This window comes from Meles meles, chromosome 6 (assembly GCF_922984935.1).
Source record: "Meles meles chromosome 6, mMelMel3.1 paternal haplotype, whole genome shotgun sequence".
In the NCBI taxonomy this organism is placed as follows: domain Eukaryota; kingdom Metazoa; phylum Chordata; class Mammalia; order Carnivora; family Mustelidae; genus Meles; species Meles meles.
The window spans coordinates 118,743,949-118,771,723 of NC_060071.1; the positions used below are offsets into that span (position 1 = coordinate 118,743,949).

Consider the following 27,775-nt stretch of genomic DNA (forward strand, 5'->3'; position numbering starts at 1 on the left):
GAGGTTCTCAGTAAATATTTGTTAATTAGTATAACATTAAATAAGTCATTCAGCTCTAAGTAACCATTGCTTATACTTATTGTAAATATAATGGCCTTATATAATTACAAAGTGTGTCTGCCCTTTTTAGGTCCTGTATTTTCATTCTGGCATGATCTGCTTTTAGTAGCATTCAGCTAGAGCCTCTGCCTGCTCAAGAGAAAACTTCTGGCAACAATGAATTGCACATCCTGGGTAGATTGCTGACCGAGAACACCCACCCTCTTTTTAACTTGACTTTTCCTACCTGTACAAGAGACAGGATGCTTCTGTTTGTTTATTCTGTGATGGGAAACATAAAAAGTAATGCATACTTTTGGCGGAATAATCAACCAATGTAGAGTAATACAGAGTAGGAGGGAAAATCCCCCAGAAGTATATAATCTTCTAGACTTTTCCTATTCGTATAAGAAAATGCGTGTGTGCTCACGACATCTAATGTTCTGTAACCTGCTTTCTGAATCATCCTTCCATTTTGGAGAATCTTGACACGTAAATATAGTCATTCATCTTTTTTTTCATAGCAGCATAGTATTCTGTGGTGTGGCTGTAACAGAAATGTGGTCAAGACGGTGATGACACTAAAATGAATGAAATATCATGTTTCTTAAACTCAAAATACTTTAGGTATTTTTGTTTTTAATTAAAGAAACAACTTTGAGCCACGCTAGAGAAGCAGCAGTTTTTAGTTTCACTTCAGAAATAGCTGATTTAAGTCTGTTATTCTAGTAGGGATGCTTCACTTCATTGTTAACCTTATCTGTAGTCAAATGCTCTACCACTGAGCTATACCCCCCATTGTTAACCTTATCTAACTAAGCCCTGCTACCTAGGAACCCCAACTTGCATAGCGAACATGATACAAATACTTCGTAAAAGTTGTCCTGTACTAGTTTGGACTTAGTGGATCTTTGAATATAGTTGTTTTTAAATGTCTTTTAGTAAGGCCCATCTTAATTGGTGCCCTCTCTTGATCCCGATTTTAAAGGGGAAGATGGCTTAGAAAACGGCTCAGGTCTCACCAAATAATCCAAGCTCAGAACCGTGAGACTCCTTTAGGCTCACCTCCCCCTTTCGTTCCCCACTTTCATCCCCCTGCTGCCCCCACCTCACGTGACTTCTGAGTCTGGGATTCTAGCTGCCACAGGACTGAGGTCTCCCTGCCTGGCTCTTGAGTTGCTAAACCTGGCTTTTGTTTTTGTTTTTTGCTTCCATTTTCTTTTGTCACCTTTCTCCCTCTTTGGTATCTCAGTTTTTACAGAGTTGTGGCTGGCTACCCAAGGGTGAACCTGCCTGCCGGGGTAGCCAGGGATCTAAGGCGTCATTAGGGCGGTTACCTCTAATTCGTTCCTCCTTCTGCGTTAGAACTCTGCCTGAGCACTGAGAAAACTCTTCAGTGTGTGGGCTCTTGTCTCTGTGAAAAAAAGCTTTTGTCCCATAGTCATTAGGCAGAGCTCTAGTTTACTTCTAAAACATGATTAAATCCTTGGGAAGGCGGGGGGGGGGGGGGGGGGGGGGGGGGGGGGGGGGGGGAAGTGGAGGGCTGTTATTTAAGATGGGTACCCTGAGGGAACAAAGCAGAGGCTTTTCACATTGTTGTGCCTCCTAATTGGGCCAAGCCTGGGTTCCTGTGTGTCATTCCAGAAAGCAGTTCCCTGCCTGGTGGGAGGACAGGAGCAGAGGGTGACAGATTGAAGCTGACATTGGAAGGCGTGGGACCAGAGTTCAGGACTTTTTAAGGCCAGATCTTCTGGACTTGCCTTCTCTTCCACCTCCATAGGGCCCCAGGGGAGAGCAGAGAGCTTAGACCCCCACCCTGTGCTCTGTAGTTCCTGACATAAAGAACTTCCCTCACCCAGAATTGCTGGGAAGGGGCTGGTTTGCTTTATTCTACATAACTCTATATTGCTTGAATTATTTATAGTGAACATGTGTTATTTATATAATCAGAAGAATATAAAACTATATTCATAGTGTGGGGAGGGGTAAAAAAAAGAGAAAGCCAATTGTTTAGTGGGACTTGCAAATGGTCCCATGGTGCACTCAGGTCAACATTAAGAATAAAAAGTGCTAGTTATGATACTTTAAAAGCCCCCTAAAAATTCCTAGCAGGGCTAATCCTTAGCATGGTGACAAAAAGGGAAGAATTTAATACCCCCACACCTCCTTCCTTTGGGGGCTCAGTGCCAAGCATGCTGTACCCCGCAAAGAGCCCCATCCAGACTTCTCATCCCAGGGAACATCTTATGTTGGTCAGTTTTCTGACCTTTTTCATGGTCAGCATTCATCTGTATTCCCAGCTTCAGGGTATGGCCTTTCAGGTAAGATTACCTACTGACTTTTTTTTTTTTTTTTTAAGATTTTATTTGTTTATTTGACAGACAGAGATCACAAGTAGACAGAGAGGCAGGCAGAGAGAGAGGAAGGGAAGCAGGCTCCCTGCAGACCAGAGAGCCCAATGTGGGTCTCGATCCCAGGACCCTGGGATGATGACCTGAGCCGAAGGCAGAGACTTTAACCCACTGAGCCACGGAAGCACCCCTACCTACTGATTCTTTCTGGAGAACGTGCTCTGCCTGATGGTACATTTTGTGTTAACCACAGAGGCTGCCTTAAGACCCAGATTTGGTCGAAATAATGGTTCTGCTGAGAATTTCAGACCATAACAAATCAATGAGAGGAGGAAGATTGTGACTAGGGACCTTCCATCACCCCTCAAATCAGACCCCATAAGTGGCTCCCTGATGGGCTCCCTTGTTCTTGGGCTTCTATAAATAAAAGTTCTAGGCATGGGAAGCCAGACACTCCCCTATATTGATCAGTAAACTTGCTTGACCTGTACCTCAGTTTCCTCATTGGTTAAATGGGAATAGTAATAGTATTTACCTCATAAGGTTGATAGGAGGATTACATGTCTTATAGCAGTCCTCGGCACATCGTAAGAGCTTAATTAATAAATGTTAGCTCCTATCACTATTATTACCCCAATCCACCAAGAGTGCTGATGTTTGAAGTAACCCCCAAATGGAAACCTGGTGGGTTCCCAAAGAAATAGGACAGCTTTTTACTCCACTTAACAAACAATCTGGTTTCTATCAAGCTCTTCTTACCAAATTCTTTCTAAAGTCCTTCTCCTGCAGATCCTCGTTTCTTGAATTTTTTCAGTCTATGAGCCTGTTTCTGTGGACTCAACATACGTTAATTCTTCAACAATGCTTGAAAAATGAGTTACTGTATATTTACATCTAGTGTAAAATTTAGACACACTCACTGTAAAAATATTAAAAATACACTTATTAAACTGATAGGTCCCCAGTTACATGCTGACAACACCCAAGAGAGTTACTGTATAACGTTCCACCTCTCTTCCGTCTTACTAAGCTTATTGCAAAGACTAGTTCAAACTAGATTTAGTTGAGGCCCTAAAGGAAAGGGTGGGAATGATATTCTACTGTCTCTCCATTACACTTTTAAACTCATTGGCAATCCTGTCTTGTGTTTCCTCCTTGTCTTCTGCCTTTTTTTTTTTTAAACTGGGGGAGGGCTTTAGGGAAATAGTAAGAATGCTGCATTAACAGAGGGAATTAATTTGACCATGCTCTGAAGAAAGAGTGTGCTGATTTCCCACTAGCAATAGTTCCTCCACCCATCAGAACAGAGCCAGGGATGTGGTACATTACACAAACCAGTCCCACTTGACCAGCTGTTTTTGGATATGTCAAGCCCAGAGTTCAGACTCTTTACATAGAAACATGTTGCCTTCCTCGAATCAATTCCTGCGAGACGAAAGAAAATCCCGTGTGGCCCAAGCATGATGTAACAGGGATGTGTGCTTCAGAATTCAAGACACACCCTCGGAGTTCCTGGCATCTTTTTACCATAATAGTCACACACCCACAACCTTATTTCTGTGACCTTTGCAGACCAGAGCTGCCTTACCTTGGCTGTCTTTCTGAGCAGGCCTGGACAAGAAGATCCTTCTCTGCTTCCTACAGGCCTGTGGATGGTGCTGGGAAGCCAGGCCTGCCTCACTGCATGTTCAGAGAGCTTAGTGTTTATATCAGGACAGCCCTCCTGTGCATCTTTTTTTTTTTTCCTGGTCATTTTTATACTCCTGATTTATGACAGAGAAAGGGAATAGGTCTTTGTCACTTGAAATTGTGTATAACAGTGTTTGGTTGCTTTGGTCAGAGCTAGACTGAAATTTCCAAATTTAGGTAACAGTGAAACCAGCTCATACTTATTTGAAAGTTAAAACCAACAATACTTACATTAACTTGATTTTTTTAAGTTGAAAACAATGTTTAAATATGATATTTGGGGGCACCTGGGTGGCTCAGTGGGTTAAAGCCTTCAGCTCAGGTCATGATCCCAGGGTCCTGGGATCGAGCCCCACATTGGGCTCTCTGCTCAGCAGAGAGCCTGCTTTCCCCTCTCACCCTCTGCCTGCCTCTCTGCCTACTTGTGATCTCTGTCTGTCAAATAAATAAATAAAATCTTCAAAAAAAAAAAAAAAAGACTTTGACCTAGGAATTCGGGGGCTGGGGGACACAACTCAGCCCATGACAGTCACCATTTGGGTCATTCTGCAGCCAGTGCATGCCTGGCTTTGTGTCTCTATCTGTGACTTTCCACATTTCTTTAAAAAAATAAATAAATATGATATTTGACGGCCGTGAACTTACTAGGGATCCATCCAGTTCTTACTTCTTCCTGTAGCAATACCCAATGGTAATATTAATAATTTGAGCAATGGTTAGGCATCTCATTTGAAGCCTCAGTTTACGTTGCTACAGCCTGTGGGTGGAATGATACACAAGCCTTAGACACACAAACACTCGCACATGGATGGCAAAGACCAATAGATCATTGAGCTGACTGTCCTTCAATAGAGGGCAAGTCACTAACTTTCCTGCATTCTTTTCCTGAGTTCTTCCCCCCATCCTACCATGGCCAAGAAAAGCTAACATTTCTTAGGTACTTATGAAGTACCACATTTTTCATTCTTTTCCTTCATCTCATTAATCTCTGCAATAATCCCATGGACGGTGGTTTTATTGTGCTCAATTTAGAGATGAGGGAAGTGAGGCTTGGAGAAGTTGGGGTGCCCAAAATTATACAGCCACCATGTGAAGCCCTGACTGACTAAATTCAAAGCACTTTACATTTTGTAATGATGATCGTACTTGGCCCCAAAGCATATTTTTTAGCCTCCCAGGAGCATGATTTGAGGATAGTTAAAAATTATATTGTGCACCCTTGAGAGGAGCTTTTTCACATATATTGTACTTATGTGCATGGTGTGTGTGTGTGTGTATGTGTGTTTGCACACGTGCATGCGTGTTTGTAACTGACCCTCAAATCTAATATGATGATGATGCCACCAAATCACTACCTGATTGGAGATAGAACTAAAGCTTTCAAAGACATCCTCCTCTTTAATGTGGAGGTTTAACCACTTATGTTTATTTCTACTCTTTCTCATGATCCATCTGAAATTATTTCAGTTTAATAATAATAAAAGATATTAACCCAAAAGGGCAAAGACATTGAGAATTATTTTGAGATATCAGTGGATTTCAATGAAGTATTGGAAGACAGGAAGTGATAGAATATTGACAAGGTATAACAGAGGAAACTGCAAATCAAGGTGCCTTCAATGTCGTGTAACAATCGAACACAAGAGGTTTTCTCAGGACTTGGAAGCACCAGGTATCACAGAAGCTAGAGAAGATGACAACAGACTGGTTGGAAATTATATATGAAACAGTTGGACCCCCTTTGTCACCCTGGACAGCCAGGTGATAAATCTCTCCAACCCAGGTTGAAGGCCAAAATTTATCTTTAGAGAAAATGAATTTGAGAAATTTCAGGTTTGGAACTCCAAACAAAGCAGAGGATTTGGGGAGGCATGTGGCTAAAACAGGGGATTACACCTGCCAAATGGTGAATCTTTCTCTGCCCTGCTTCTAGAATGTGGAAAGTAGACAAGAGATTGGAGAACTCTTTTTTAAAATACCAGTCTACCTCTGAGAAGGCATCTCTGTGTATTAACATTGATCACTCTCTAGTGAATCCCACAAATGTCCATATACATAGTAGTTCTAGTTTTATTTTTAGAATAAAATGTATTTCATATATAATTTAAATATGAATGAAAAACCAAGGATAATTTGGAAATGCCTCCTACATCAAAGAGAGAATAAAACAAACAGAAAAAAAAGAAGAAAAATTCCATGAGGAATTAGAGCTAACGCAAAATTTAGAAGAAGAAGAAAAAAACCCCCATAAACTACACAAGTAATCTCAGAGAATTAAAGAATTAGCAAGATTAGGATGTGCTCAATTAGAAATAGAGGACAAGAAAGAAATCCTGGAAATTAAAAATATGATAGCCAACATAAATTCTGTTAAAGGGGTGGAAGATAATACCAAATGGTATTATTTGCTATTTCAAAGTGTGTATAAGCATTAAATTCATTAAAAATAAAATAAGGGTGCTTGGGTGGCTTAGTTGGTTAAGCATCTGACTCTAGCTTTCAGCCCAGGTCATGACCTCAGAGTCCTGGGATCTTCCCCTCAATCTGGCTCAGTGCTCAGCAGGGAGTCTGCTTGCAGATTCTCTCTCTCCCTCTCCCTCTGCACCTCCCCCCACTGACATGCTCTCTCTCAATTAAAAACCAACCAGTCATCTAAAACTGTGAAAATATATAAAACAGAAAAAGAATAGGGGTTGATAACAGATGAATATGGAATCAGAATGTTTAAAAATTTGCCTTGAGAGAGTCAATATATAGAATGGCAGAGTATGACACTCCAGATGTCTGCACATCCACAAAGCAAGAAGTACATTGACAAAAACTGTCAAAATCAACTTTTTTAGAACTCTGGAAATTAACTATAGCTTACAACAATTTGAGGAGTGTTTATTCAAGAAACCTTATAAGAACAACAACATTTGTGTCATTTTAACATTCCCTAATCCCATCCTCCTCCTCCCCAGCTCTACAGTAATCTTGAAAGCCAACCATCTTTCAACTACAATAACTTTGTGAGCCAGCAGCCCAACAGCCACTGGAAGAGGCAGAACAGGTTTTCAGCTCCCCAAAAGCCCCATTCAAGAGATTTGTCACCATTTGACCTGATAGCTCATTGAAAGCTCCAGTCTCAGGGCTTGACCTTTTTGACCTGCCTCAGAGCTTGGTCTGTGTGAACAGCCCTACCCACAGGGAATTTGTTGAAAATAATCAGTGACAATTACTTTCCATCGTGACTGTTTAAGTTCCCACTACTAGGTAGGGCTAACAAGAGGCTGACAAGAAAAAGAAAAAAAAAATAAAGAAAATAATTGGGGACTGAGATGTCCACAGGGGGCTTTGTAAATGTCCTACATACATCAGGGAACCTGGAAGACTACACAAAAGCATAGGGTTTTGCTCATGCCCAGGAAGGACCTAAGAAGACCTTATGCTCTCACTTCTGGCTGACGTTAAGGCTCTGTATAAGCAAGAAGTAAAGGTTAAGGTAGAGTTTTAAACTGCTTGCTAGAGTGTTGAAGTCATGCCTCAACACACAAGAGAGACCCTTGGCAAAGGGGTGGGGAAACTTACTGGTCCAAGGCATTTAGGGAATCTTTTTAATCATTAGCTATTCAATTATTAGTCACTAAGTGATTTCACATACAAAGGATCCTCAGTAAAATTAGTTGGCTGACTTCTTATCAGAAACCATAGAAGCCAGAAGGCAGTGGAATGACACTTAATTTGCTGAAAGAAAGACTGTCAACCAAGGGTGGTATATCTAGCAAAACTATCCTTCAAAAATGAGGATAAAGTAAGATACTCTCAGAAGTACAAAATCTGAGAATGTGTCACTAGTATGCCTGACCTACAAGAAGTACTAGAGCTCTTTAGGCTGAAATGAAAAGACATGAGGGTAAGTCAGATCCACATGAAAAAACAAAGAGTGTCAGTAAAAGTAAATACATAGGTTAATCTAAGAGACAATATGAATGTATTTTTTTTGTAGTTCTTTTCTTTCCCTATCTGATTTGAAAGACAACTGCATAAAGCAATAAATACAAAACTATGTTGATAACATGCATAAAGATATAATTTGTATAACAATAGTACAAAGGAAAGGAGGATAATGGAGCTATATTGAAGCAAAGTTTTTGTAAATAATTGAAATTAAAGTATTACCAAATCTGAACTAAATTGTTTAAAGTTAAAATTTTAATAGCAATTCCCAGAGCAACCGATAAGAAAATAATTCAAAAGTATATAGTAAAAGAAATAAGAGAATTAAAATGGTATACTAGAAAAATAGCTAACACAAAGAAATCAGTAATAGAAAAATCTGAGGAACAAAAAGCCATAAGATTTACAGAAAAATAGCAAAAGGGCAAACATATCCTACCTCATCAATAGTTATATTAAAAGTAAATAAACTAAATATTCCAATCAAAAGCAGACATTGATAAATATATATATGATATATGTATGTGTATGTGTATGATCCAACCAAATCCTGTCTACAAGAGACACACCTTAGAGTCAAAGACAGTAATTGGTTGGAAGGATGAACAAATACATACCATGCAAATGGCAATACTGTGATTTATATGGCCCAAATATATTTTTCCTATATTTTTCCTATATATTTGGTCCTCATCCACAGTTCCTTGCTCACAGATCCCAAAACTTTTGGCATTTCCTGAGCTATTGATAAGAGCAATGGAGCACCTTGTATTATAATACTTAGTCTTTTGTCTTCAGTTCCTGAAAATGCTTCAGAGCCATAAAGGTGAAATAGTTGTCTTGTTATTCTTGACAATCCCTTCCACCACAAATGGGTTTATGTTAATGAAGGTGACTTTTGCAAAGCACCTAAGGGTGCTGTCTGGTTGCCCAGAAAGCCAACCATAAATAGGGAGTTTGAACTTACACTTTCATATCCTGATTACCAGAGAGGGGAAAGGGGCTATAGGTTGAATCAATCACTAGTGGGCAGTGAGTTAATCATGCCTGCATAATGATGCTTCTACAAAATCCAAAAGGAAGTGGTTTAGACAGCTTCCACATTGGGGATCTAGAATGCTTTCACATGCCACCATGCCAGGCCCCAAGTTCCATGAAGACAGAAGGTCCTTTGTTCAGGACCTTACCCTATACATCTCTTCATCTAGATGTTAATTAGTATCCTTTAATATACTTTATAATCAGTAATTAGTAAGTAAATGGGTTTTTCTGATTTCTGTGAGTCATTCTAGCAAATTAATTGAACCCAAAGACGAAGTCATGGGAACCCCTGACTTGTAGCCAGTCAGTCAGAAGTATGGGTAATAACCTGAACTTGTGATTGACATCCAGATTTGGAGGGAGTCAATGGAACCTCTGAAATATGGCCAGTTTGTCAGAAGCACAGGTAACATGAGCTTATGACTGGTATCTGAAGTGGAGGGCAGTCTTTTAGGACTAAGAGATTTAAATAGATTTTATTTATTTGACAGAGAGAAATCACAAGAGAGGCAGGCAGAGAGAGAGGAAGGGAAGCAGGCTCCCTGCTGAGCAGAAAGCCTGATGCGGGGCTCGATCCCAGGACCCTGAGATCATGACCTGAGCCGAAGGCAGAGGCTTTAACCCACTGAGCCACCCAGGCGCCCCTATAGCTTAAGTGTCTTATTAAAAAAGAATTTTAGTGCATATAAATAATACCTCAGTAAAACTGATATTTAATATAGAAATAGTGACCCATAATCTTTGATTATGTATGCTATCTATGTCTGTGTAATCACTAAATTCTCTCTGGTGTTAGTATAATTTGGAAAAAATCACTAACCCTTTCAAATCTCATGTGAAATTCACTGGGGCAAAAAAAACCAACATGACTTTAAAAATATGTGAACAAATATTAAGCTTATAATTAACTATATGCATGCCAAAGTATTCAGGGGAAAGTGCACTGATGTTTGTAATTGACTTTGAAATGCAACAGCCACAAAAATAAAACATGGGCTGATGGATAGATGGATGGATGGATAGATAAGTGCTAAAAACAACTATAATAAAATGTTAATGGTAGAATCTACTTGATAGGTTTATGGATACCCACTCTAAAATTCTTTCAACTTTGCTGTACGTTTGAAAATTTTCGTAATAAAATGCTGGGAAAAAATAATAAACTCAAAATGCCACTCTGACCCTGAAGAAATATTATCATAATTTACTAAGTTAATATCCTATTGGTCTGAGGAAATTAAAGTTTTCTTTAGGGAGCTAGCTCTCTTAGTTTATATACTTTGGGGACCTGATGTATTATAGATAAACATTTTTAAATAATCGCCAGAGAGATGTTATGAAAGAGTATGGTAATACTCTATAGGGGAATAAGATCTCACAGCCTAAGGGCCAAAATTTCTAGGAGAATCTTCTGAGTCTAGAATTATATTTCCTTAGCAATTCAGATCAACTTAATTTCTACCCCTAATTTCTGTAGGGAAAGTAGTGAAACAGGCCATATGTAGATAAATTACAAAGTTCATGCCTGCTCAAATATGGTTCATTTTTCCATCCTGTCATTTTCCAGTGCTATATTACTTCTACAGATCTTACACCCCTATTTTGAGAAGGCAGTTTAGATGCCGTGAAACTCATTCCCTACTCTCCCCTCATAATCTTGCAAAGCTGTTGGTACTAACACTTCAGCATGCCATGGAGAGTGATTTTCCAAGTGATGAAGCAGATTCTAATCAGTATATGATCCAGATGCGGACTGGGAGCTGGACCTCTGCCACCTTTCCCTTCAGCTCTCTTAACACAATGACTAGGGAATTCCTTTGAGGATCTCTGGGTATACTTCAAGCCCTCCTGGCCCTGTGGCCTTCTTCCAACCACAGAGATCTTCCTGTCTGGAGCATTTCCGGCCCTTCTGTCCCTAGGCTTGGAGAGTTCAGCTCAACCTAGGGAAGAGACAGAAGACTTGAGGTTATCAAAAGCCTGTTGAATTATCTGAGGCAAGACTGACTGGCTTGTTTGCCTCCCTGGCTGTCTTCCTGGGCTTCAAAGCAGCTGAGAAAACAACCTTTTTCTAAGTCTTGGACAAGAAGGAAAATCCCTGGCATGAAGGATTTCTGTCGCAGACACTTGGCGCAGCTAGAGGAAAGGTTTGTTTAGCTTAGCAATGGGTTTTATTAGCCCAGGCTTCCAGTTGAAGTGAGATAATAGGGTCCCTGTTGAAGGACATTTCAGAGTCAGTAGGTTTCCTCCCTTGCTTCTCAGAAGGACCCTTGCATGCAGACAAAAGTATCAGATGCATTCAACAAGAACATCACTGCTGAATTCATCAACAACCACATCATCTTGCTGACCACAGAGGAGACTGAGGCAGGGTTAAATAAGTACCAAAATAGGAAATTGCGGATGGATGTAAAGTCGTATTTCTCAGCTATCTCAATTGCTTTTCAGCCCAGTTGTCTTGGCTCAACATACTACATTGTCTTTGGGCTCTAAATTTTATAGCAGAGAGCAGGGTTAGAAAGAAAACCAGGCCTACCACCTGCTCCTACAGGAAGAATTTCTTCTGCTTATTCTTTTCCTCTGCCAGCTGGTTTTACTCTGCCCTTCACCCCCAACCAGTGTGAGATTTGGGGTAGTGTGTGGGAAGGGGAAGGAAATAGAAGAGAGGAAGGATTCATTAGCAGTGTTCAAGGAAACCTGCCTGGCACAAGAATTAGAGAAGAGAAAGGGGAAGAATCAGTGCCGGATTATCCTCAGCACATGTCTGCTTATTCATGTCTACTTTCCTAGGCCATAAAGGCGAAACTCACTTCTTCCTAAAGTTGGGTCTGTATTGCAGGATCCAGGTAAACTGCCAGGACCAGAACTCTATAAAAGCCAGCCTCCAGGATGGTCTATACCCAAGGTTTCTGACATCTTTGTGCCATCTGCTCCACGCTAGCCTTCCTGACCACCCATGAAGGAGAAGACCAGGGCTGGATTGCTCCAGATGCAGGGATGATCACACCTACACTTCAGAAAGACACAGGCACTATCCCTAGAAGGTGTCACCATACTGGGGGAGGCTTGAGGTTCCTATGGCCAGCACTTCGTTTTATGGCTCCTTTTCCACTTTCTGAGCCTCTTAGAAGCAGGATCAGGCCAGGAAAAACATGTGATGCTATAGCAAGCTGAAACCAAAGACTTGACTTTGGACCTGCCCAAGCTGAGAATCTTGGCAGTGATTGACTGGGCAAGCTGCTCTTTCTATGGCATCTTCTAAGCCTCCCAACTCTGAAGAGAGGTGCCTGCTACGTCCTCAAAGTGCGTATGAGCCAGGGCTTCTGAGGGTCACCAGTTTGTGCATTTATTCACTCCTCCATTGTTGGAGGAGTGAATTGAGCTTCTATTATGTATTTGGCACCATACTGGGGGTTTGTGGGACTCAGAGAAGCAGCCATGATGTTGATGTTCTCTACCTTCAAATACATAGCATTGAGTCCAGGTGACATTAACTGAGAAACCGTGGAGAAGGCAGGCAGTAAGCACTATTAGAGAGGTGTAGATGAAGTGTGATGGGATTAGAGACAGATTACCTCAGGCTGGAGAAGTTGGCATAAGCTTTCTGGGAGAGGTGGCATTTGTATGGGGTTCAAGGAATAGGTAGGATCTGGATATTCAGAAATGAAGGGCAGAAATAAGACTGCCAGTGTGGAAGCTTATGAACATCCAAGGCAACCTGCATGGATGCCCTATCCAGTTCCCTTCTTTGTCTTCAATTGTGAAATATCCATGCTTCAGGGAAAAAGTGCCCTTATTTGCTGTTATATACTCTGCCTCATTTGATGTATTATCCCAGAGAAGTAGATTGATCTATGCATGACAGATTAGGGGATACTATCATGGTAGTTAAAAGTATGCACTATAGAGCCAGCTGGCTTGGGCTGGAATCTTGACTTCAGCACTTATAAGCCAATGACCTCAAAGGGTTGTTGCTTTCTTATCAACATCACCATCATCATCATCATTATCGTCATCACCATCACCTCATCATCAACATCATTACTGTGGGAACCCCGGAATGCTCCCTCGCCCACCCCAATCCTGTAGGATTTTCTACCACTTTAAATCCATTGAGTAATGGATCTTTCAGCTCCTTCAAGAGTCTTATATTAAAATGAAAACACCAGAAAGGGTAACACTGGAAGGTTTAAATCAGCTGTCACCTTAGAGCTAAAGAGAATCAGTTGACAATTTCTTTGTTCAGAGCCAAATAGGCACCTGACAGGGCATAAAAGAAGGAGAATAGGATCTATAAGGGAAAGCTAGTGAGCTCCAAGGGCTGACTTCCCCTTCCACATTTTATTTGGAATACCTGGGTCTTTGTGTTTTCACTTGTAAATTGGAAGAGACCTTCACACATATAGCACACGGATAAAGTAAAGGACCGTGAGGAAGATACCCATCAATCATTTTAGGATTCCACTTTGTACATAGTGCTGGATTGGGCCCTATAAAAGGGATGGCTGTGGGATCAAAGAACATGCTCCTGATCTTTGCAGTTCCATTGAGAATTCAGAACATATACCTAAGAAATAAATTGAGGTCAAAATAGATAGCAGTCCTTTAAAAAAATGCAAATTCACACATGGCAAATTGAATCTGCTTGGCCCAACAATAAATGTTTACTGATGAATAGATTGAATGAATGAATGAGTGCTCAGAAATGAGGAACTCATAGAAGAATATCAACCGGGAAAAAAAGCCCAAAGGCCTAAAGACTTCCCTATATTGTCTGTGTTCTGCCACCAGAATGTCAGCTCCATGAAAGCAAGGATCTTGTCTGTCCCACCCCCTGCTATATCCCCTGCCTCTAGAACAGTGCCTAGCACAAAGGAAAGTGCCCAGTAAATGTTTGTGGGTTGAATAAGTACATGTATAGATGGTTGGGTGGTATGAGTAATGGAAATTACATCCAGATAGTAGTGGGGCTTGGGACTTTGGAGGAACTTTAAATGTTCCTCCATAGAATTTTAAAGTACTGATGACTACTTTCCTTGCAAGAATAGGTGAAGAGAGGAGAAAATATATTCATTAGAGTGTAAAGCCAAACTAGTCTGATATGAAGGAAACATTCAAGAAAAAACAATCTGGCTATTTGCAGGGGGGATAATAGCTCACAATATCACACACCTGCCTTGTGGGGCCCTGGGCTTTCTGATCCCCAAGGTCTGTACTCATTCTTGCCCAACTACATATTTCTCTGAACCCTCGGAGGATTCTAAAACCAACTTCACACATTGCATACAGGGTTGAGTATGATAAAAATTTTTCACTAGGGCCCTAGAGTTTTATGAAGCAGCCAGACCCTCCTCGTAGGTCATTATTGAAGAAGGTGGGATGATACTTGACAACAGCACAAGTCAGACAATGATTGGAACACCCCAAATTTATGGGCTGACTGAACATCTGAAATAGAACAGACCAAATTATCTACCATGGAGGGTTGTTTGCTTTAGAAAAGGATAATTTGTAGTTTGAAAAGCAGAGAGGCACAAGGGCATGAGATATTCATTCAAGTCTTCGAAAGGGAAGACTCACTTTTGGCAAGCATCACTTTCTTTCTGAAATCTCTTAGGCTAGAAAGCGATTTACACTTCCCCTTTCTGCTATGTAACACTACACAATCTTCAGATCAGAAAATTCATATGAAAAAAAGAAAGAAAACCCATAAGTAAAAGAAATATACACCTTCACTTCAGACCTCTTAACATCGTGTTTGCATTGAAGTGTTTGTGGTCATGGCTTGCTTTGCGTGTTTAACCACTTGATGGTTCTCGTCCAGTTGTTCCCTCATTTGTTGGTTTCCCCTTTGGAATTTAGGCTCCAGTCCAAACATATTGCACCCAGTATGGTTTGCTGAATGAGAAGAAAAGGACCATCACTTCTCTTGTTCCAGACGATACAACCTGAGACTGCACTAGATTTTTGTGAACCATATCCCACAACCAACTCACACTGAACTATAGTTAACTAGCATTCCTAATCCATTTTCTGAATGCTGAATCTCATGTCCCCCATTCTGCAACCCGTAGTGGGTCTTCTGTCCTCAAGGACAAGGCCTTACATATGTTTCGATAAAATTTCATTCTTAAATATTTGTAGGATTTGTCCTAACCTTTTAACTAAACTGAGATTTGTTTTGATCTTATGATTATCTAATCCAATATAACAACTTTTTTTTAAACTTAATTTATTTACCTGAGAGAGAGCGAGAGAGCATACAAGCATGAGTGGGGGCAGTGGAGGAAGTGAGGCAGAGGGAGAGGGAGAGCAATCGATACACAGGGCTCTATCCCAGACCCTGGAATCAGGACCTGAGCCAAAGGCAGATTCTTAACCCACTGGGCCACCCAGCCACCCCTAAACTTTCGGTCTTCTGTTACCATATTCAGCATCCCATCAATGGGTTTAATTACATGATCCATAAGTCCAAATGCCATCTTTTTAAGTAAAGTCTTCTCTTAGTACAATATTTTAAATTGACCCTTTTCTCTGATCTAATATACTTCCTATATTCTTTCTCTGCTTTTTTTTCCACTCCACAGCATGTATAATGATCTAATATGCCACATATTCTATCTATTCATTTTGTTTATTATCTTTTTCTTCCTTTAGGCTATAAGCTGCATTAGAGTGGCAATTTTTATCAGTTCTATTCCCTGGTGGATCCCATGTTTGTTGTATGGATATGGCTGAATATATTAGTGTCCTTATCTGGGTCAGTAAGAATGTTGAACATTGACAAGACTAAGGCTAGAATCCAGTACATTTTAGAGAGGTTGCTCTCGATCTTCTTGTCACTTAAAAATCCTCTTAATGATATTAGCATCCAGCCCAACCATCTTCACTTTATTCAGAAGGATATTGAGAATTTGTTACATTTTTTGCTGAAAATTAGGTACTACATGTTGGTGGTAGCTCTCTCCTCTATTAATCCGGAAGTTCTTTCCAAAACAAGGAAGTGGGATTCATCTGACATAACTGATCACTTCCTCTTTCCAACGGCATATAGATCATCCTTTTGATTGTCCATTTTAAATCTTGCACGGGAAGAACAGGACATTAATCAATGACCTGCCCAAACCCTGTGATTCCCTGGAAGGGAGCTCCTTCCTGGTGTGAGGTCCCTCCTGGTGAGCATGTGCTGGCTGGTAGCAGAAGCATTCAAGTGATGGAGGTAGCACCACCGAGCTGGAGGCTTAGGCTTGGATCCCATTTGTTGTGTTGCACTGGGATATCACATCCTTTGTTTTCCTGAGTCCCGGATTTTGCAGTCTATCCAATAAAAATGGTAATATAATTTTCAAAAATACAGTATGCTACTTTATTGATTATGATTTATTTATAGCCTTTCGGTTTCATGTCCAGTTGCTTCATGCAGACAGTAAAGATCTGAGATTTTGGATATGTTTAGCTTATTTCTATTGTTCTTTGATCTAAAGGGTTTATATTTCTTTTCTCCATTTCCTTTTTTCCCATTTTTTGTGACACAGCTGTGGTTGAGGCCCTTGTCATCTCATCCCTGAGTTATCACAGTAGCTTTCTAATTGACTCCAGGACTCCTGTCTCTGGCTTCTTCATCTTAGATTCTTCAGTCAGGCTAATTTCCTGGAACCCAGCTGCTCAAAATGTGTCTTTGGCGCACAACATCAGCATCTCCCAGGAGCTCGCTAGAAATGCAGATTCTCAGGCACCACTCAAAACCTACTGAATGAGATACCACAGGTCAACAGGATCTGTAGGTGATTCACACTCACATTGAAGTTCAAGAAGCACTAGCCTCTCTTCTATTATGCCATTCTCCTACCAAGGGGGCATCTGTAAACTTCACATTGAACCATCCCTACACTATCTCTGTCAGAAAGGTTCAGTCTAATTTCCAGGGGAGATTTTTTTTTTTTCCAGGGGAGATGTTTTTGATGTGAAGATGCAAATGCCCACCTATACCATCTACTCATTGGTTCTGAGGATGACGAGCAAGTTTATCTAGAGAACTTTGGAACAATAGTAAAAATTATTGAGATTTAACTTGAGTTGAATCCTTCTGGTAAAAGTAAAGTATTTTTGTTTTTTGATGAATGAAAATCAAGGGAAGCACTTGGGAAGCATCTGCAATGAGTTGTTTGGAAATGTTTTTGTTAGTTTAACCCTGTGACAGGAGTTTTATGTAGTTAATTTAATCCTCACGATATTCCCATTCAGGTAGGTGTTATCATCCCATTTTACATGAAAGAAAATGGAGAATCCAAAAGATTAGGTTGTGCAGAGCCACAGTATTGATTAGAATTCAGGCTATGTACACCATAGTAGCAAAAACATTGGGAATTCAGCGATTCAGACAAGCGGCACTATCTTGAGATGGGCAGGTGACCCCAGGTGGGAAGCACAGATGCTTCTCCCATGTGGTTCATCATCTCCCAGGATGTCCACCTCCATGGGGTAGAAACTGGTCCCTCCCTGCCCTTGGGAAGAGGGAAAGTGGAGAGCATATAATTATTTAGTGAAAGCATAAGTTTTCAAAATATTGGAAGTGCTACCTGTCACTTATACTCATGGTCTATTAGTTAAAGCATGATCACACGGCCACACCCAGTTGCAAAAGAGGCAAAGAAATATTGAAGCCTGGGGAGTTAATTAACTAAAAAGAAGAAGGGAGAGTGGCTATGAGGGCCTTAACATAGGCACCAAGCTGATTAGTGGAAGAGCCAAGATTCAAACTCTATGACTACAACCCGTGATCTTTCCACCACATTATACCACCATTTCTCATAGGTGACAGTCAGTAAATGTTTGTTGAACTGAGATAAATTGAGATATTACATGTAAGCCTTTTGGTTATTTGAAAGTACTTCTTCCTTCTCTCTTGCCCCCCAATTACCTAAGTGGCTGTGTGCTAAACTGTCACTATCTTTTATGATGTTACTTTGTAAAGCAGGAAACTGATTTTCCTCCTTCTTCAAGAGAACTGTTATAATAAAATAATCCGCCAGTTCTGTGGTCTGTGGAACCATATGAAGTATGGTAATAGTTGTTAATGGTAATCATTTTTTTTAATGACCAAATGACTATCCCTTTTCTTTTCTTTTTTTAAAGAATTTATTTATTTATTTGAGAGAGAGACAGTGAGAGAGAGCATGAGAGGAGAGAAGGTCAGAGGGAGAAGCCAACTCCCTGTGGAGCTGGGAGCCGCATGTGGGACTCGATCCCGGGATTCCGGGATCATGACCTGAGCCAAAGGCAGTTGCCCAACCAATTGAGCCACCCAGGTGCCCGACTATCCCTTTTAAAATAGGTATTTTGTTAGAAGAATGCCACTGCTCAAAATATTTTTGATATTTTGTGTTGGCTGGTGTATCAGTCAACTATCGCTGCAATGATGGTTCATGACAACCACACCAAAGTCTCAGAAGCATACAGTAATAAGCATTTAACTAATGGTTATGTGGGTCTTCTGGAGGTCAGCTCTTTAGACTGGGGCTGGCTGGCCAGCACTGCTCCAGGTGTCTCTCATCCTCCTTCTGAGAGAGCAGGTTAGTGTGGACAGGTTTTTCTCTGGCAGCAGAAGCATATGAGTAAGTGAAGATATGAGAGGTTTTATAAAGCCTAGGCAAAGAACCTATTAGGAGAGCCAATTACATGGCCAAAACCATGGTCCAGGACCATGGGAAACAGCCACACCTTAAGTAAGAGGAAATGTGGTCACGTGGCAAACAGTATGAATACAGACTTGGTGAAGAGTTGGGGCCAACAAAGCAAATTATCATAGCTTTGCTTTTATGGAGTTGTTTTGAATATTTATAATCAGGGTTAATCTTTGAGGGTAGCTTTGAATTTCTTTTTAGCAAAATACCTAAATTTATAAATAAGATTAGAAAATCAGTCTGGGTTTATCTTTGGGCAGAAAGGTAGCTATTTAAGCATGTGACGTAAAAATAATGAGACATTTCTAGAAGAACCGGCTCAAGAATACGACGTTCAGTGGCAGAATAGTTGGGGTCAATGTATAGCTTTCCAAAATGACCAACTAATTGAAGGAATAACATTCATTTGGTTCTTAAATAATTTTTTAAAATAAACTTTATGGCTTGTAGTCACATGTTCCCACCTAGTCTTAAAATGGGAAGGGGAGGGAATAGAGGTTTCTCTCTGATATCCCCTTTGACTAACCCTGGGAAAATATGCTTTATGTGCAGATTCTCATCGCCAAGTCCCCTCTAGCTCCCTTCACCTCATTTGCCTACACCATCGAGAAGGAAGGCATGGTTCTTCAAGGTAAGATTCTTGGATTGAGCCATTTCTTTAAGCTGATTATGCTCAGGACTGCCTATCGCTGGTGATAATTACTATGCTCTTGATAGAAACAACTTCAGGACAGAATCAGAGGCCAAGATGAATTTGCCAATGATATTTATCCTAATGAGATAGAAGAGATTGGCAATTGTAGCAAGAACTTAACAGAGGGTGGAGGTAGGGCTGGGGGAGAACTGCAGAATTTCCTGACAGAGTGCGACAAAGAATGAGGGTTAAAGCACCCATCCAGGAACTGCCAACCCCGAGACCTCTTCGCAGATTCTATGGAATGAGGAAGTGGGCAGTAGGCCTCTAACACCAGTGTGGAGGACCTGCAAAGCCATCGGGTCTGGCTGCCTGTGGGGCTCTTAATCATGGCTCTGTGAGCACTTCTTCCTCGGCCTCTTTCTGGTTACTCCATCTCTGGTCTCTTTACCCTAGTCCCGACTGGGGGACAGGCCCTGTTGACCTGCTCTGGTGGCATGGGCCTGGGACCCAGAAGAAGTGGAGTTCTGACCCAGGGTAGAGTGCCCCCTGGCCACAACCTGGAACTCACTGATCTATGGGGTGGTTCCTGATGCTGGATCTTCTGGTGATTGCAGAAAATAACAACATGAGAGGCAAATTCAGACACCACCAAACTGAGTGCACAGGGCCAGATGTCCAAAGCTGCTTTCTAGGTTGAAAACAGTCCACACCGAAGGGCTCGATTGCACATCTGTCCCCCACTGTCAGGCAGGAGGCCCTCCCCACAGAATGCACAGTGAACATTTGGCCTGAACCCCAGGGGAGCATGCTGGCATTGCTGTCGATGGGAGGAATAGCTGCCCTTTAGGATTTTGTATGTTGAGTACTTTCCCTGGGTTTTTGAAACAGGGTGAGTCCTTATAATATTCGCATGGAGACACATTGCACTGCAAAGATGTAGCAGGAATTTTGTGGGGCAGGCCAGAGGGTTCATGCTTTGGGCTGAGGAGCCGGCTGCAGCCTTCCCTTTCCTTCCCCTTCTAAAACCTCCGCTTCTTAATGAACCCGGAAAGCAGCTTGTTTGTTTGGTGCAGCTGAGCCCCACAGCAGGGACTCAGGTCCAGGGAAACTTGGGGTAAGAACTACTGACCTTTGGCTCTTAGCCTTTGACTTATGCTATCCAAGTTCCTTGGTAAATATTTTTTTTACAATTGCAAATATTGTTTTCTGACAAAGAAGCAGAGATTTTAAGACCAGATTAAGCAAAGCAAACAGCAGGCCCCTTTGTTACATACTCTCTAAGGGTGTATAACTAATAAGCCATCAGAAAGCTGAACTTTATTTACCCCGGACACACTATGGCTTTTGGCTCTTCATTTTCAGAGGCTTTTCTAAAAGATTAGCAAACGACTAAGTAGCAAATTTAGATGGAGATTTTAAGAAATTCTACGGAAGATTACAAGGCAATTTCAGGAGGCAAAGAAGCAGTTCTGCCCAGATGGCTTGTACTGAGAGCCTTGATACACTGCTTCTATCTTGATCACTTGGCCTTTGGTAAACAGCATTTCTAAGACTGACCTAATCTGGATAACTTTTCGGATAGTATTTGCGAGCACAAATTTCACAGAGTTGCCTCTCTGACACTCATTGGTAAGATCGTGATTTGGACAGGAAATAGGAATTACGGTGAGAAAGTGGAGGCTAGAAATAAAATGAATTGGTAGAGGTTAAATACCTGTAAAGACTATCAGAAAAAGCCAGAAAACAAAGAAGGTGGATTACTAAAGGAGGCTGCCCTATAGCTGTGTATCTAGGAACGAGAAATTTAGGAAGGTGTCTGATGATGCAGGAACCCCAACCAGGAAATAAGAAAGTGTCTGGGAGGCCACAGTGCCTCACCTGGAAGCTTTTTCTCAACCGCACTCCCCCAGCTACCCTTCCCACTGTAAGGTTTCTGAGACAACCGAACCCTTCCGCCCCTAGCAGAAATGCCACGAATACAGACATCTGGGCTCTCCCTCCCCAATAGCCTTGTGCTCCCAAGACTTTGGGAAAACAAAAAGGACCTCCGAGCCTGAGAGAAATGGAGATCCCTCCTTTAGTGGAGAGACCCTGTGGATTTCTGTTCCAAGCTCTGGTGTGATCTTGAGAAAAATCTCTGTCCAGTGTCAGCATGAAAATGACAAGGTCAACCTTTGATTCAGCACTTTGCAAACTGTGTTGCAACCCATTGATGGGTCATGAAATGAAATTCATGAGTCACAACCAGAATTTTTAAAAATGAAATAGAAGGCAATAGAAAATAGCAGATGACGTCACATGTATTGCATTATTCCATGAAATGTCCCTTGTGTGACTGTGTGTGTGCGGTATGAGTTTGTGTATATGCAATGCAAAGTGTTCTTACTTGGACTGTAGGTGACGTCTAAAGGCCTTAACCCTTCACCTTATCTGATTCTCCTAGGAGATGGCATACTCCTCATTGCTTAGCTCAGTAGAGTTGTACCTGGAGATCTCCACACACCAGAACATAAAAGCTTATTTTCCCCCCCACTCTTACCAGATGACTAAGCTTAAAAAAACAAAGCAAAACTAAACAAACAAACAAAAAAACTCACCTGCACGAATTCCCCAGGTGTAACGCAAAGAAACCTTTGATTCCTGGGTGGTAACCTTGGAAAGATAACAAGCAGCTAAGGCCAAGAGGCTTTCCTTGTGTAGGGGGTGCTCTGGCACCATAGCCCCAAGTTGGTATGGAGGTTGGTTGGTACCTAGTGCTGGGGAATTGGGGGAGGGGGCAGGCAATGCAATCCCTGTCTGAGGGGCAGAGAGACAGAGAGGGGAAGGGCTGGAAGGGTGAGGGCAGCTCCTGTGATACCAATAAAAAAAGAGACCACCAGCCCAGCCCCTAGGGGCTGGACAGTCAGTCTTTGTAATGGAGCCAGCCCGGAGTGGTGGGAAGAAACAATTCCTACAGGCTTCCCTTTTTTCAGGGGGTTAGTGAATGTGGGAATGATCCCTCAGTGCCTTTTATCCCCTTAGCAAGTCCAAGATTCCTATGGGCCTGCGGACCAGGAGGTTATAATACCTGAAGTGCTCCCGTGTGTATAAGCAGAGGGCGGGAATAAAAGGTGAGGCCAAAATTCGATTTCCCAGCTCCACAGGCCATTCCCCTCACCAGTTCTCAAGGATTAGGATGCTAAGAAGAGCCAGCAACTGGGGGCCTTAGACCCTTCCTGCCCCTTTGTTCCCTGGGATGGGAGGAACAATACATCGGCAGACCAGAGAGACGGAGGGGCCTGGTTAGAGATTTCTCAGGCTGCTTTTTGAAATACTTGAAGGAGCCGGTCCGTGCTATTGTTGTCGTAAAATAGAAAGCGGAACTATTCTCCCTTTGCGAAAAGAAAAAAAAAGAAAAGAGAGAGAAAGAAAGAAAAGAAAAAGTAAAAGAAAACCCACCCTCCCGGCACTTTCAGCAGCCGCCAGCTCAGGCCATTTCCATGGTAATAATGTACTGTTTGCGTCTTTGTCTGTCCTGCCCTTGTTGAGGTCCTGGCTGGTGGTTGGGCTCAACACCCTGGCGATACTTGGCCCCAAAGGAGTAGAAGCCACCACCTTCCTGATGGTTCAGACTCTGAGAGGGGCCAGGTCCCGGCAGAGGGAGAGACAGCCCTTTTGTGCCACTGAGGTGGGAAATGTGAGGGTGTAGGGGTGGCTCCCATAAATTCTTTTCTCCTTTTGTCCCCAGAGTTCCCCCCGTGAAAGACTCAGTGCCCACTGGGTAGAAAAGCTGAGAGTTGTGGCTGGCTCAGAGTGAGGCTAAGGGGTGCGGGAGCCTAGGGGAGAGGGAAAAGCAGAGCTGGCTTTGGGAATCGGCCTTAATGGGGTTGGCCTGCAAAACCACACGGTGGCAGAAAGGAAGGGAGCATTCACAGTGAACTCCAACTTGACCTGCATTCTGCTCTGGTCATGTTCTTTGTTTCCCCCAACAAGCCCCAAATGTTGTGCCCAGCAGAATACAGCTGGGACCTCTGGACCTCTGTGTCAGGCCAGAAATAAAGATTAAGATTGTGTAATTGAAAACAGCCAGGCCATGTTGCTGATGCTGTGGGAGGCCTCCTGAAAACCCGAGGCCAGGCTCTCCCAGAGCGGGCCTGGCCTTCATCCTGGCCTCATGGCAGTGGAGGCCGGTCAACTTGCTGAGGAAGCCAGGCTGGCCAGGGAGAGTCTGCAGTGCTCCTCCTCAATCACCTTCCTTTCCCTACTCTCTCTCTCTTCTTGGTAGGGTAGAATGGTGGTTTTTAATGTCGTTTTTTAAAAAATTAAAATTAGGTATGACAGGTTGCATTTGGATTTTGGTGCTGTCCTCTGCTAGTCAAGGCTATATGAGCAGCGTAAACCTTGGGACAGGTCTGGGGAAGATCAGGGGAGCCCAGGACACCCTGAGGAGGGTCCAGAGAAGACTCTGCAGATGAAGCTAGTTTCCTGTTTTTCCAGCGACCTAACATAGGGACTCGGAAGAAACCAGAAAACAAGGAAACAATGATTGTTCTTAAGAGCTGGAAAGCTATCCACCTCATCTTTCTTGTGAAATCAAAAATGGTTGTTTAAGCACCTTTTGAAGCTCATTGGGAGAGGCATCAATCTCCTCTGTTTGTTCTCTTGTCACAAAGTTGGGTTAAATTCTTCCACCCCATTTTCTGAGTCACTGAACCAACTGGATGATTTATTAAAAAATTCTTTGCCCCCAAATACCACCATCGAAGTTCATCAGATTTCAGTTGGAATTAGTAACCCATCTAAATGTTTTCTGCCTGGTGGACTCAAAGTGACCCAGAAGATTCTCGATCCATTTCCATCCAGAGATGGAGGTCTGCTTGATCAATACAACCCACACACCTGGCATAGCCTGACATTCCTGTGGGAGCCTGGGCAGAGAGCCCTCGGATTCAGTGGAGCAGAGAAAGTGAGCTCCTCTCCCAGAGGTCACAGAGAAGAAGGCAGAGCAGGTCTGACACATTGTCCCTTGGCTGCCAGGTGCCCCTGCAGCCTCAGAAAGCTGGGCCAGGCCAAGGCATTGTCCTCTGTGGCTCCTGCCTGCCTCTCAGGGTGGAGCTTCCTGGGGAAGATGAGGAAGGATGCCCCTCTGCCAGTTCTCTCCCCTTTTTTGACATTTACTTCACATTCCCTCTCTCCATGACATCTCCTGACACCAGCCCTCTGCTTTGTTTACTTCCTTTATTCTGGCTATTAGTTTCAAAGAGAGATTTTGTTTTCAGTGTGGAAAAAAAAATTAATACAGAACAGGACAGAAACTGATAAAACACATGACTTGAACACCCAGAATTAGCAAATGTTCAAATTTTGTTACATTTGCTTCAGATTTTTTTTTTATTATAGGAATGAAATTTGACAAAACAAAAAACTCCCAGTCCATCCCTTCCCTGCCTTGCACTCTTCCACAAAAGTAAAAACTCTCCTGGATTTGATATACATCCTTCTCCTCATGCTGAAGAACTTTTCTACATGTATGTGAATCCACACATAATACAATGATTTGTTTTGAGTGCATTCCAAGTTTGCACAAATGGTGTATTATACACATCATTCCACAACTCGCTTTTGTCACTTTACGTTGTGTTTTTGCAATTTATCCACTCTGATACACATAGACGACATTCTTTCACTTTAATGAGGCATCCATGGTCATTGTATGAATGTACCACATTATCCATTCCCCCATTGATGGAAATTTCAATCATTTGTTAACTTAGTGAATTCTGTTGCACATGCCACTTGGTAGGCTGGTGTGAGTATTTTTGTAGGTATATAGAAAAAGTGGAACAACTGGTCAGAGGGATGCACGTTCTAATCTTTGCATATATTCCCAAGTTGCTTTCCAAGGATATTTACCAATTTAAACTTCCTCTGGATGTAGTGGACCATTTCTATGCAGCTGTGTGTAATTCTGAATTTGTTGTCATGTTTCCAGGGTCAGTCTTCTTTGTATTCTTTATGGATGCTTCTTATCTCTGCCATTGGGGTATAATCCTTCCATAGTCTCTAGAGGGATCTTCTGCACAACACATGTGCTTTATGCATATGCTTAAATAATTGGTTGACAAAAATTACCTTAATTCCTCCCAAAGTTAGCTATATACACTTCTAAGAATGAGAGATTTTAGTTTTGTCCCTCACCCTTATTTTCAGGTCAGCAGACTGAGTTCCAGAAAGGCAAAGTGGTGTTCACTGCCTCCAAATTATGTTTGTAGCCCTTTTCAGGTACTCAGAACTCCTAAAATTTTATTAAATCAGAAATGGGTTTGGGCCTCTCATCTTCCATCACAGAATTCCCTCTGGTAACTTATCTCTCGGATTTCATGAGCCTCTGTTGGGAATATTCCAGTCCTGTCCTGGATCCTAAGCTAAGATGGATCAGTCACACTGATGTAAGCAATCCCTCAAGGAAGTTCTTGAGTTGAGTTGTAAGTTCAGCTGGACAGAATCACAATCTGAGTTAACAGTGGAATACAGAGTAGAGGTTTACTGCTTTCTCACATAGCATTGCAGAGGAATACAGTCCAGAGTTAGAAACAGCAGCTCATCCCACATGTTTGTCTAAGGACCCAGGATCTTAGCTTGTTGCCCCATCACACCTAGGATGTTGCCCTTTTTATCATGGTCCACAATGGCTCTGCATCATGACCTCCATCCAGACTTTGTAGCAGAATTTGTATGGAGTAGAGAATGATGGTTAAAGGAAAGGGCATCCTCCTTCTTTTAGGGATATTAATTGGAAGTTACACACATTGCTTTTGCTTATATCATGTTGGCCAATCTGTAGATGTATGGGAAGAAAGACTGAAAAATGCAGTTGTTTATCTGGGTATCCATATTCCCAGCTAAATTCTGGGAGTTCTTTTACCATGAGAGAGAAGGGGGGATGAACATTCAGGGATACATCCTTTTCAGAGGAGCCCAGCTGCAGAGATTAGACCCCAGGGTGCAATAGTACAGACCCTAGGGTTGGGTTTATAGCATAATGTTGAAATGCAACATAAATTTTGTGTTGTAAATATTGTATGTTAAAAATGCTATCAGCGCCCTCTTTGGAGAATCTAGAGCAGAGAAGTAGGGTATCACAATCAGTAATGACACCAAGGATGAACACCAAAAATCTTGGTCCTATACCCATAACAGAACCTCTCTCAAGCAGAAACTTTAGTATGTGTTTTGCTATTATATACTATACAAGAAAGATACTTGAACAAGAGCTACTTGTGCTTATAGCACAAAGCAAGGTATGAATTTGGGTCCAAAGTCATAGACTAAACACATTTTCCCCAAAAAATGTTTTTTCCTGTCTCCACATTTTTTTTTACACATGGAACAAAATGTCAGTTTATTTCAAGGCCTGGACTATAGTTAGACTGGGTCCACACTCTTTTAGCACCTGGAAACCATTTGGCTATCTTCGCAGAGCTAACAATTTGCATTTGTGAAAATGCCCAGGTAATAATACTAAAAGATGTTAAATCAATTCAGGTTGTTGATTTTCTTTGATAACTTCTTCCAAAAGGACTTGGTGTTCTTTCTGGAATATGACTTAAGCTCTATTTCAGTGAGTTCAGTTCAGTGGGTATTTGTTGAGGTGTCTGTTGTTTGTAAACCACAGTGTTCAGGGGATGTAAGCCTGGGGTGTGGGGTGGGGGGGAATGGTCCTTCTCTCTTAGTAACTCAGAGTCTAACTAGCTCAAAAGCAAAATAAGTTTAATCAAAGGCAAACTGTGACACCTATTATTGAGGTTCAAATAATGTTATATGGATAAAGGAAATAGAATCAATCCAAATGGATGACTTAAGAAGGTTCCTGAGAGTAGGGGGTGGGGGCAGGGGGATTGAATTGGACGTCAGCCCCTGAATACTGATGAAAATGGCATTCCATTGTCTCTTGATAGAGGCCAGTTTCTTTCTCTGTTTGAGGATAGATTTGGGAACCCTGGGGAATGCTGATTAGTGCCATGTGACTAATGTTGAATCATGCTGACTAATGTGTTCTAATGGATTGATTCAATAATAAAGGGAATGTTGAGAGTCAAGAGTTCAGATCCTGAATTTCACCATGTGATGAAATGTAAATCCCTTAGCCTCAGTACTTCATTTTTTGGTCAATTAAAATGTGCTCTTGATGAGAATCTAACAAGTCACCTTGACTAGAAAGTGTTTTCCAAACCTCAGGGATAACAGAAATGCTTAACAACAACTCCTAGGATAGGCTTGTGCAACCGCGGGTTATTCATCGTGCACTGAGAATCGGAACATCCATCACGTGCTGCTCCCCAGCCATGCGAAACTTCTACTTCCTCGCACATGCCCCAAGAGCTGACAAACAGTACTCCGCCCTCACAAAAACTGACAAA

The 27,775-nt window shown here is 41.9% G+C and overlaps 1 protein-coding gene across 7 annotated transcripts in view; it reads left to right on the forward strand.

Annotated features, from left to right (window-relative positions):
• Positions 1–27,775, forward strand: part of RAD51B (RAD51 paralog B) — a 647,202-nt gene that overhangs the window by 547,509 nt on the left and 71,918 nt on the right. For all 7 annotated transcript variants that reach the window (XM_046006988.1, XM_046006987.1, XM_046006991.1 and 4 more), the window contains one exon: positions 19,292–19,370. In XM_046006988.1, coding sequence (XP_045862944.1) covers positions 19,292–19,370 — 79 coding nt within the window. The remainder of the gene's footprint in view (positions 1–19,291; positions 19,371–27,775) is intronic.